The sequence below is a fragment of the Arxiozyma heterogenica genome (genome assembly GCF_036370985.1).
Source record: "Arxiozyma heterogenica strain weizmannii chromosome Unknown scaffold_11, whole genome shotgun sequence".
NCBI classification, from domain to species: Eukaryota; Fungi; Ascomycota; class Saccharomycetes; order Saccharomycetales; family Saccharomycetaceae; genus Arxiozyma; species Arxiozyma heterogenica.
The window spans coordinates 725,480-738,056 of NW_027042664.1; the positions used below are offsets into that span (position 1 = coordinate 725,480).

General features: G+C 30.7%; 5 protein-coding genes across 5 annotated transcripts; 2 read left to right on the forward strand and 3 right to left on the reverse strand.

The window, feature by feature from the left end:
* Window positions 1-315: 315 nt before the first annotated feature.
* Window positions 316-1,545, forward strand: PDX1 (Pdx1p; the record flags this gene model as incomplete). The annotated part of the gene is made up of 1 exon (XM_064857000.1): window positions 316-1,545. The coding sequence occupies one exon, from the start codon at window positions 316-318 to the stop codon at window positions 1,543-1,545; it is 1,230 nt and encodes a 409-aa protein (XP_064716133.1).
* Window positions 1,546-1,775: 230 nt separating this feature from the next.
* On the reverse strand, window positions 1,776-3,290 carry MET3 (sulfate adenylyltransferase; the record flags this gene model as incomplete). The annotated part of the gene is made up of 1 exon (XM_064857001.1): window positions 1,776-3,290. One exon carries the CDS (start codon window positions 3,288-3,290, stop codon window positions 1,776-1,778), a length of 1,515 nt encoding a protein of 504 aa, XP_064716134.1.
* Window positions 3,291-4,332: 1,042 nt separating this feature from the next.
* SUI2 (translation initiation factor eIF2 subunit alpha) lies at window positions 4,333-5,244 on the reverse strand (the record flags this gene model as incomplete). The annotated part of the gene is made up of 1 exon (XM_064857002.1): window positions 4,333-5,244. The coding sequence occupies one exon, from the start codon at window positions 5,242-5,244 to the stop codon at window positions 4,333-4,335; it is 912 nt and encodes a 303-aa protein (XP_064716135.1).
* A 562-nt stretch (window positions 5,245-5,806) lies between these two features.
* On the reverse strand, window positions 5,807-7,741 carry HIP1 (histidine permease; the record flags this gene model as incomplete). Its single annotated transcript, XM_064857003.1, has 1 exon — window positions 5,807-7,741. One exon carries the CDS (start codon window positions 7,739-7,741, stop codon window positions 5,807-5,809), a length of 1,935 nt encoding a protein of 644 aa, XP_064716136.1.
* Window positions 7,742-9,295: 1,554 nt separating this feature from the next.
* On the forward strand, window positions 9,296-10,192 carry SMC1 (cohesin subunit SMC1; the record flags this gene model as incomplete). Its single annotated transcript, XM_064857004.1, has 1 exon — window positions 9,296-10,192. The coding sequence occupies one exon, from the start codon at window positions 9,296-9,298 to the stop codon at window positions 10,190-10,192; it is 897 nt and encodes a 298-aa protein (XP_064716137.1).
* Window positions 10,193-12,577: the final 2,385 nt, after the last annotated feature.

Genomic DNA, 12,577 nt, shown 5'->3' on the forward strand with positions numbered 1-12,577 from the left:
ACTTTCCCATTTCTCTATAGTACATGTTAATATTTCATATCTCAATATATAATGACTTTTATTTCAACACTACCAAATTGTCCTCTGAAAAAAAGTCGACAAAATGAAAAATTACTTTGGCAATAAGACAAGAATAAGGACAAATTCCCAACTCCGAGAAGAATAAAATATATAGACCATATATATATCAAAAACGATCTCAGGCAAACGAGACTGAGCTCAAAGAGAAAAACAACAGGATCAATCCTAACACATACTCTAAAGATTATCATATTTTAACGAATGAAGGTTTTTGTCAACTCAAAACTTTGAAATATGTTGAAAAAAAGTGTACAAAGGTTACTTTATCCCAGGCAAGGAATTCTCCTTAAGAGAAAATCATTTTCTACAAATACAATATGCAGATCTATTCAACCATTTCTAATGCCTGCTATGTCTCCAACTATGGAGAAAGGTGGAATCGTCAATTGGAAATTTAAACCTGGTGAGAAATTTGAAGCAGGTGATGTCCTATTGGAAGTGGAAACCGATAAAGCACAGATCGATGTGGAGGCTCAAGATGATGGCCAAATGGCGAAAATTCTTGTTGATGATGGTGCTAAAGATGTCAGTGTTGGTACTCTAATTGCTTATTTAGCTGACTCAGATGATGATCTCTCTAAATTAGTAATCCCTACTAGTGACAGTCAAATATTGAATAACAAAACAAATCAATCATCCAAAGAGGTAGCAAGATCTAATATAACTAATTTAACTAAAAGGGAAACTACTACTAGTGAAAATATCACAGACAGCTCATCGACCGAATTATTACCATCTGCAGCTATTTTATGTTCTCAAAATAATATTTCTATTCAAGAAGCTAAGAACAAAATTGCAGGATCTGGACTACATGGCAAAATATTAAAAGGTGATGTTCTTGCATATTTAAACATGATTCCAAAAGAGTCCGTTGATAAGATTAGCCAATATGTGGAACTAAATAGTAAACTTGATTTATCAAATATTGAAATTCAAAAAGTTACAACTTCCAATGCTGAAAGTACTGAAAATGGTAAAAAAGAAGAAATTGATACTGTTGAAGAATCTACGACGAATACAGCCAAAATAACACCCATTTCTTTTACTGAAGATCTTATAATCTCAATCCCTAGCAACGTCACATTCAATGAGTTACGTCACTCAATGAAAAAGTTTATTCAAGAAGCTTACCACTATTCACACAAGCCATCCATATCTACATCACAATATTTTGATCCAATCTTTGAAGATTTACTAACTGTTAGCCCACGCCAATCAAGATTCCATTATGATTATAATTTATTATGTATGGATAAATCAACAAAGCAATCGGAAAGAGATATTTTTGATATTCTATCCTCAGATAGTTCCACAACTAAGTGTGGAAATGCTCAAAGTAATCAAACCAGTTCTAATGAATGTTTATTGACAATAAACGTGAATGTTGATAACAACTTTACTGATTCTTTAGAGAAGGCAAACAAATTTATCAATTATATAAAACAGCTGGAAAGCGTTGCTTGAAGGTTAAATAAATAGTATTCATTCCATCATATTCTTGTTTGTTCTCCCTTTTACCTTTCCTTTACCTCATCTTCCTATTACTTCCTCATTTTTCATTATTAATAATTCCTAACTTGTATCACAATTAAAAATACTTTATTTTCTAATTTATATAAATATATAAATATATATTTAGATATTTGGTATTTGTTATTTTTAATATCTCTATTTCTTTATCTATAACACAAAATTTAAAATACTAAATAGCCATTGTCTTCGAGGAATAAAACAACTTTTTGAACAATATGATTAATAGTTTCGTCTGAAGAGCCAAGTTTAATATCAGCATCATTAGTTGAACTCAATCTGTAAACATTAGTACCTTTAATACTTAGATTATTTTGAGGAATAATTAAGCCAGAACCAGCCTGGATGAAATCTGGAATCAAATTCAATAACTTAACATCGTTATCATGCTTATAGATCTTGTAATGTCTACCACCACCAAACTGTAATAAAGTAGACAATAGGGCAATGGATAACTGATTTTCAGTCACTTGTAACTCATCACCGAGAACAATAGCAAAACCTTGCTTTTGTCTTGGTGGATTAGATTCTCTTAAGATTTTAACCACTTCTGGATATGAGAACCATTCCGGAATATGACCGCCAACTCTTAGTCTTCTTCTTAATTCTGTACCCGAGATATTCAAAGTCTTAGTCTTACTTGTGTCAATTTCATCGATTGGAGCATAACAATCTTCATCAGGCAAATACGTGACCATTCTGAATGGAACCACTTGAATCTCTAGTTCATTCTTATAGGATTCCACTAGTTCTTGTGCATCATATGGTCCATAGAAAGCAGCACCTTTAGAGTTGGAACCAGGACCAGCATGATCTCTTCCAACAATAAAATGTGTAGCCCCATAATTTTTTCTAATAATTGCATGCCAAACAGCTTCTCTATCACCAGCCATTCTCATAGCCAAAGGTAATAAAGATAAGAAAGCTAACCCACTTGGGTAACGTCTGATAATCTCTTGATAGACACGAACTCTAGTATGGTGGTCGATATCACCTGGTTTAGTTAAGCCCACCACTGGGTGAATCAATATACGAGCATTAACCTCCCTGGCTGCCCTTACAGTTAACTCCCTATGGGCTCTATGCATAGGATTTCTTGTTTGAAATGCAACAACACGATCCCAACTACGAGATTGGAATTCGGATCTTAATTGATTTGGAGTCTTTCTCAAACCTGGATAATCATAATGTACAGGTAACTGGATAGCATCTAATTCACCACCAATATAGTACTCACCGACAGAGTTATTTAAAAATATAATAGCTGGGTGTTCTGGATCACCTCTAAAGACTTTTTTTGCTTCTAATTGTTTATCTGGTTTATAAATATCACTAACAGTTATAATAGCAATCGGAATTTCACCATCTTGTAACAAGGTCAACCTTTGGCCAAGTTGTAAAGATTGAGCAAATGTGGAATCAACATCCAAATTTATTGGCATAGTCCACAGAATACCATTAGCTAGTCTAGAATTATTGACAACGTTAAGATAATCCTTTTCATTTAAAAACCCAGTTAATGGGGAAAACCCACCATTTAAAATCAATTCAATATCACACAGTTGTCTAGAAGTTAAATTCCATGTTTTAAGAGTCTTAGATTCCTCTAAAAGGTCCTGATGTCTTTCATTATCTCTAAGTATCAAATCTTGTAAGATACCACCGTGTGGAGCTGGCATGATTAATGTTTTTTTTATTTTTTTTTAGTTAATAAACTCTTCTTTTATATAGCAAAAAAGAATAATATACAACTTATAATTCTGTTTGGTTATCTTTACGGTGAAGAAAAATATTTGTCTAGAGACAAAGAACAGGATTCTCAGCCAACAAGTCAAAAATTCTACGATTCCTTAATTTTTATATATTTCTTTAAATTGCTAATCCATTAAATAGCTTCTTGATAATATCGTCATTCCTGCACCGTAAAAAAGGTAAATAATAACTTACACTATTAAAATATTGTGACATTTTTATTCTTTTCTATTCTATTACACAATCAATGCCTATTGACAGATTGTGGAATCAATAATGGTGGATGGATTTGGAAAAGAAATAGAAACAAGAATATTCTGAATGATAAACCATGCTCAGGTATGGTCAGGGTCTTCCAAGAGATGCATCTATTTGATCGATCTTCACTCTCCTTGGATTGGAAATAATCGAAAATCACAGTCTTTTAGCAAGTACATACGCCACATACTTTTCCACAAAACTAGCTATCTAACTGTGAATTGTTTGGAACCTCTTCATAACTCTTCTCACTAAAGAAAAACGCTCAAAATTTCTCTCCCCATTATCTAAGATACCCTATCACCAATTATATCCCACACGTTTTGCCCTTGAATTAACCAAACTGAGCGTTTGTACCACAAAAATTGTGACACACACAATTTTTTTTCTTCCTCACTCTCTATCTTTATTTCTTCTTATGTGGTTGAACTATCAATGATAAAATATACACAACACACAACAACAAACTGTGGAATTACAAGATCACGTGCCAAAAATAAGCATGTGATCGAGCACTTGTTCATTTATTTATTTATTTTATGTATTTCATACAGGCACACATATATCTACATATATATATATATATATAAATTATATTATTAATACATAATGTAATGGACTTATAAGCTACAGAAGATATCAGAAAAAGAACACCGCATTTTTATTTTTTCGTTTTATTTTGGAGAAAAAACAACCACACTACACCTATATTTACTCTTCATTGTAATAATCCTCTTCATCAGAGTCAGATCTATTATCTAATTCTTTAGATTCTAACAAAGCTTGTAATTCAGCATCTTCAGTAGCAGTGACAGCCTTTGGTGCCATAGTAATATTACAAACACCACCATACTTACCGATAACTTCACTAATCTTTTCAATAGCTTTTTCTAATAATTCAACACCAATATTTTTATCTAATGCTTGAGTTGTAATAACATATAATGGTGCTGCAACCAGTTTAACCTTAATTTGCATTTGTTCAGTAGATAAATCTTCTGCTGCTTTTAAAGCTTCCTTAATAGCATCAATACCTTCATAACTGAAACAGGAGACTTCAACATCAGCTCTAATCTTAACAGCTTGTGGAGTCAATCTTTTAGAAATGTAAGTCTTTAATTCTTCTAAAATTTCCTTTGATGGTGGTTCAATACCTTCCCACACGGAATCGTCAATAATAGACAACTTAAATGCTTCATAAGCATGGCCAAACTTTCGACTCAAAGGCCATGCAATACTCTTGTACAAGTCCTCTAATGGGATTTGGAATTTTTCAGCACAGAATCTTAAAATAGAATGAACTGTTTTTGATTTTTGATATTTTTCTTCACATTTAATAATATCTTCAGAAGATACACGACGCTTAGATAGATCAATGTACCCCTTTTCCTTATCAACTCTTAAAACAACAACAACATCATTCTTACCAACACGGATCAACTTTTGAATAGAACGAATACGTCTACGAGACAATTCACTCAGAAGAATCATACCTTCAATGTTATCATATTCTAATAACTTAACGTATGCACCCATTTCCGCAATTTGTTGGACGTTGACCATGACTACATCGTCAACTTCTGGGAACTTGTTTTCATAGAATCTGCAATGACTAGTTGACATCTTAAACAATATTAGTAATATTAATCAAATAAACAATTGTATGCTTGCCACAACCTATTGTTTCTTGTCCACCAGGAATAAATATGTATATTGATGTGGTTCCAGAGATAAATTAGTCCATTACACCTTATTTAATGGTTGTAAATGAAAGTTTATTATAAGTTTAATGGTCTTTTAAAAGAAGAAAAAATTTTTCTTTTTTTTTTGTCATTTTGCTCTCTTAGCCTTTTTTTCAAGCATACAAGAAAAACTAAAAAGAAAAAAAAACTTATATCGTGTAAAGTGATAATACATCCACTCACATATATATAATATATAAATAACATATGTATATATACATATGTATTATATTATAAGCACGAAAGAAGAAGAAGAAAACATAATTTATAAACTGTTCAAGATATACGCAATCGGTCTATTATAATTTGGAATATAATATAACGATAATTAAAAACGACAAAACTATTTGACTATAATACAAACATAAACATATAATTGTAATCATAATTAATTAATGAATAAGTATATATATATATATATGAAATGTCTCATTACAATTATCTTAACACCAAACATGTAAGAAACGAGCCAAGAAAGTCTTACGATTTTCTGCTTCAATTCTTAATTCTTCTCTGAGCACAGCTAAGTCGACTTGTTTTCTATCTGAATGCAAATCCATTTCATCCAAGGAGACCAGGATTTGTTTCCTCTTAAAATACAACTTGTGACCAACATAACATACAATAAGAATTGGCAAAGATAAGTACCCTTCAAAGAATGATTCTGCATCTGCACCGTTCCCACCTAATGGAAACAAAGAGGTCCAAAAGGATGCAATAAGAACCAAAAACAACACTGCAAGACCATAATACGAGCCAATGACACCTGTCTGCGAAATATATGGCAATTCTTTCAACGAAATATTTTGATGTTCCATAGCTTGACGGAATCTGATGTGTGAAATGTTAATAGCCATCCAACAAAAAATTGTAGATAAACCAGATAATGCACTTAACCAAGTAAAAACCTCTTCTTGTTTATCAGAGGCAGCAATGAATGATAATAAACCAAAGAATAGAGTGGCTAGAGTAGCATTGATTGGTCTACCTCTTTTATCAATCTTAGACAAAATTTTTGGTAGGTTACCAATATGTGCCATAGATACCATACATCTAGAGCATGCATAAACAGCACTATTAGCAACAGAGATAATTGCAATTAAAATAATAGCATTCATCAAAGAAGGTAAACCTTTAATACCACCATTTTCGATTGCAATAACTAAAGGAGATGCTGCTGCATCCACAGAACTAGTACCATTTAATAATCTTGGATCATTATATGGTACTAAACAACCAATTAATGTCAAAATAGTTACATATGATGCAGTAATCAACCAGAAAGTCCTCTTTGCTGCTTTTGGAATAGTCTTTCTTGGATTCAAGGATTCTGCAGCAGAGACCGCGGTCATTTCAATACCAGAATATGAAAACGCAGCAGTAACAAACACTGAACAAAGACCTTTGAATTGGGTACCAGCAGTATCACCCACAAAGGCACCTGGGTTATGCCAATATTTACCACCAATATAACCACCACGAGGGCCCCCACCACAAGATAATACAATGCCCAGAATAGTAAATCCAATAATTGCTAGAATTTTAATCATTGAAAGAATAAATTCTGCTTCACCAAATGACTTAACATCCAACATATTAACAAACGCAATTGCAGAATAGAAAATCGCAACCCATGCATCCGAATTAATTCTGTCGTTCCAATATCTAATGGTAATGGATGCAGCCACTAATTCCAATGGTAATAAAACCAACCATTGAGCCAAATAATTTAAATTGATAGAAAACCCGAAAGATGGATCTACAAATCTGGTAATGTAAACATTAAACCCACCAACAACTGGGAAAGCTGCAGCCAATTCACCTAGGGAGTTAATAACTGTGAAAAGACAAGTAGATATGATGACCCAAGCGATAACCAATGAAGCCGGACCACCAGAATTCAAAGCCCCACCAGAATTAACGAAAAGACCAGTACCGATCGAACCACCAACAGCTAAAGTTAAAAGATGTCTAATATCCAAATCTTTATTCATTTTAACTTTTGAGATGTGCTCTTGTTCAACGGACCCATCACGTAATTGTTTTTCATTCGAGAAATTATTAGTATTATAGTCATAATCATCATCAACATCGCGTCCATCATTACTACTACTGTTATAACTGCTATTATTATTGAGATTTATCTCTTTTTTCTCACGAGTGAACATATTAGACTCAGATTTTTCATATTCACTTTTATTTTCACTGTTATTAATGTAAACATGTGTGTGATGATCCTTTAGAGATATAGTAGATTCATTTTCTACCGTATTCGAACCTGTTGAAGTACCATTAACAACACCCACAGGGGTGTCTGCCGCATGGAAGCCATCAATAACATCTTCCCAATAGGCTTTTTTGAATGGATTACCTACCATATTATTTTATGCGATTTATCAAAAATAAATAAAAAATTTTTTGGTATTACCTATTACTACTTTAGCGATCTTCAGGGAGATGAAATAATATATTTAAATATTTGAATTATATATTGTATAATATCTTATCTACGCCAAACCAAGATCACTAATATACACACATATATATATAAGTTAAAACATACTGAACAAGAAGAAAGTCTACATGATCAATATACAAGCATGTCTTCTTTCTTTGTATTTTTTTTCCTTTCTTTTTTTTTCTTTTTCTCTTTAGCTATTCGCTTCCACAGATCGAAAACTGATTTAAGGCAACTTCCCGAGCAAACAAAATAAATAAATATATATATACAAAAATTCATCGAATTAAATTTTCATGTAAAATTCTGACTAACCTAAGAAAAAAGAAAAAACAAAAAAAAGACATGACTAAATAAAAAGTAATAAAATAATAGAACTGAAGAGCAGATGGAAAAACAAAAACAAGAATGAGAAAACAAATTATTATATTAAAATTTCCATCTTGTATTAGAATATCATAAAACACGACTTTTAATTCTTGTTCTTATTTTTATTTTTATTTTTCATTTTGTGTTTGTGTGTATATTGGTTAGTTGGGTTATGGCAAAATATTTGCTATGAAACCTTTTTTTTTTTTTTTTTCTTTTTTTTTTGATAACTAATCACGGGAAACACTATCAATAAAACAAACATGCCAGTGGTGTCAAGATATATATAGAGTATATGCTAATACTGTCTCGATATTGGGATGTAAGTTTATATATGCAAACACATATAAGATTCGAGATCTCATAGATCTTTTTGTGTTAGTTAGGTTATATTTTATTCTTGTATCTCCCTCATCCAAGCCATATATGTAATTCCACATTAACTATCTTATATAATGTAGCATTTTTGTTTTTAGTATAACATTTCTTTGGATAGAATGTTCTTGGTAGATTATTATCCATTATTTGACAAAACTAAAACGAAAGAAAAACCAAGAGATTTTATGCAAAACCTATTGCTTTCTTTCTTTTATAGCACAACAAGTTTAATACAAACATAAATGAGCATCCAAGTAAAAAGTATCCAGACATGGCGGCTAACAACTGCAACCTTTTTTTAAACACCCATACATTCTGGTTACGCGTCAAGATTTTTCTTTAATTTTTACCATTTTTTTTGTTTTTGTTTTTGTTTTTTTTTTCTTACATATCTTTTACTTTTTAATTAGTACGCGTCAATAAACATTTAAAAAAAAGAGAAGAAGAAAGAGTAAGGAAGATAAAAAGAAAAAAAGATAAAAACAAAGAGAAGGGAAGAACGTGCAACTGGATCAAAGTTTAGCAGTATTGATTTATAAGACAAATTCTTTGTCTTTTACTATTAATCATATGCTAATTATTATCTCATTTGCTCTAATATCCTAAAATTATTCCCATTATTTTTCTTCAAAAATAATTTACTCATCGATTCAAGTAAACTGACTAATTTTTCGAGATATATTCACCAACAAACATATATACATAAACCAATACAATTTATAACATTATGGGTCGTTTGCTAGGTTTGGAATTATACAATTTCAAATCTTATAAAGGTGTTGTTAAAGTGGGATTTGGAAATTCTAGCTTTATAAGTATTATAGGTCCAAATGGGTCTGGTAAATCTAATATGATGGACGCAATTTCCTTTGTTTTGGGTGTACGTAGTTCTCAATTAAGGTCTAATATTTCAAAGGATTTAATATATAGAGGTATTAAAGATACCATCGACGGAGTTGATGATTCCAATACAGAGAATAATACCAGTGATAACACAGCAGATGAAACAGAAGATACCACAGATGCATATGTAAAAGCATTTTATCAACCAAATGATAATGATAGTGATGATTCTGATATAATTGAATTTATGAGGCAAATTTTACCTAATGGTGAGACAAATTATTTCATTAATCAAAAACAAGTAACTTTCAAGAAATATTCTGAAACTTTAGCACATGAAAACATTTTAATTAAGGCCAAAAATTTCCTTGTCTTTCAAGGTGATGTCGAACAAATTGCGTCTCAATCACCAATTCAATTAACTAATATGCTGGAAACAGTATCAGGATCTATTCAGTATAAAAAAGATTATGAAATACTAAAGGAAAAATTAGAACTTTTAAACCAATCTACTGCTGAATCAATAAGAACACGTAGAAGAATACATATGGAACTGAAAACTTATAAAGATGGGATTGCAAGGGATAAAGAATATAAAGCTACAATGAAAAGAAAAAAATATAATGAAATGATCCTTGCTTTATGGAAATTATATCATTTAAAATTAGACAAAGATGAGTTGTTGAGTAAATTAACAAAATATGACGATAGATTATTAGACTTGAATGTAAAAGTTACAAAACAAGATGAAATAATAAAAGATGAAAAAAAAATTGTTTAATCAAAACAACAGTTTACTTTTAAAACAGCAAAATAAATTAGAATATATATTAAAAGAAAAACAATCTTTACAACATAATTTCAAATCAATCAAATTACCGCAAAGATCTTTGATCCAAAAAATTAATCAACTAGAGAAAAGAATTGAAATGTTAACTAATGAAATAAGTAGACAGGAAAATAATGTCAAAAGATTTACTAACAATTTAAATACTGTAGAAGATGCTAAATCTAAATTCGAAGCCAAATTGTCTTCACTTAACGCAAATTGTAACAAATACAAACTGAAAGATGATGATTTGTCCTTTTATAAGGAATTAAATGAGAAATATCTCCTCAATGGTGGTTCTCAAATAGAGGAAAAAATAGCAATTATAAATAATGATAAGAATGAACTAAATCATGAAATTGATTTATTACAAAGAAAGATTGATATCTCTAAAGAAAGAATCGATGAAGAAATAGTGGTTGATATGAATAAGTTGGAATTACAAAAAAATGATTTGACATTACAATTAAATGATAAAAATTCTATTAATTCACAACATTTAAAAGATTTAAAATTCTATCAATCTGAAATTGAATCTAAAAATAACCAAGAATATGATTTGAATTACAAATTAAGAGATACACTATTGAAAATTGATGAACTAAACGCATCAAAGAGAGAATCTTTAAGAGAAAGACAATTAAGAGAGAATGTAGCAACTTTGAAGAGATTGTTCCCTGGTGTTAAAGGTATTGTTCATGATTTATGTCGTCCAAAGAAGGATAAATATGCTGTTGCAGTCTCCACCATTTTAGGGCGTAATTTTGATTCTATCATTGTTGATACACAAACAGTTGCCCAGGAATGTATTTCTTATTTAAAGAAACAACGTGCAGGTGCTGCCTCTTTTATCCCATTGGATACAGTTGAATCTGAATCAGCAGTATTACCTACAATAAATGGTGTTCTTAATGGAGAATATTTACTAACAAGAAACGCTATTGATTATGAACCAGAATATGAAAGAGCCATGCAATATGTATGTTCTGATTCTATTATATGTTCCAATTTAGCAATTGCTAAAGAGTTAAAATGGAAATACAATATAAGAAGTAAATTAGTAACTCTTAACGGTGAAGTAATCCATAGGGCTGGGCTAATGACCGGTGGTACCTCTAAAGAGGGAAATAATAGATGGGATAAAGAAGAATACCAAAGTTTAATGACATTAAAGGATACTTTATTAGAAAAGATTGAAATTGTTTCTGACGAAATTAGGCAAGCATCCATGAAAATTAGAGATTTAGAAGAGAATATTTCCGTATTTAATACCGAAATATCATCAATCAGAGATCAACTCACCCAAATTGATAGAGGTATTCATGAATTGGATATTGAATTAAAATACCAAACAGAGTTGATTGCAAAAGATTATAACCCCAGATTGAAGGAATTAAATGAGAGAATATCTGAACTTGAAACCAAATTAAAAGAATTACTCTCAGAGAAAAAAGAACTCCAATCCAGCATATTTGAAGGCTTTAAAACTAGGTTTGGCTTCTCAGTTCAAGAATATGAAAAATATTCTGGAACAGTTATGAGAGAACAAAATAAAGAGCTTCAACTCCTAAAGAAAGAGATTATTATTATCGAAAATAAGTTACAATTTGAGAATGAGAGATTAACCACTACCAAAAAAAGATTTGAAAAATCTAAAATAGATTTAGATAATACAACAAAAGAACTAAAAAATCTTGAATTAAAGGAAAAGGAACAAATTGAGAGGGTTAATACCATCGAAAGAGAAATTAAAGAACAAGAAGAACTTGTTAAGACAACCCAACATGAAGTAGATACCAGACAACTGAAGATTAATAACTTAGAAGAAGTTTATAATGATCTATCATTAACATATCAAAATTTGGAACACGAAAAGAATGAAATCAATGATGATATTGAAAAATTAGACCTTGTACGCCTAGGAACTTTGAAAAACTGTAAGATATCTAATATAGATATCCCAATTTTATCGGATACATCTCTATCAGATATTCCAATAACTTCAAATGAAACAGAAGCTTTAACTGCTTCCACTATGTTAGAGATTGATTATGATAAATTGCCAAACAAATATAAAGATAATCATTCTAATAAAGTAAAGGCTGAAATCGAAAATAACATCAAAGAAATAGAAGAGTTATTGAAAATTTTACAACCAAATGCTAGAGCAGTAGAAAGATTTGAAGAAGCACAATCTAGATTTAATGAAGCAGATAAAGAAACAGAGAAGTTAAAGGCTGAAGAAAGAAAAGTTCACGCAGAATTTAACCGAATAAAGAAATTGAGAAAGGAATTATTTGAAAAAACTTTTGATCATATAAATGAACACTTAGATGG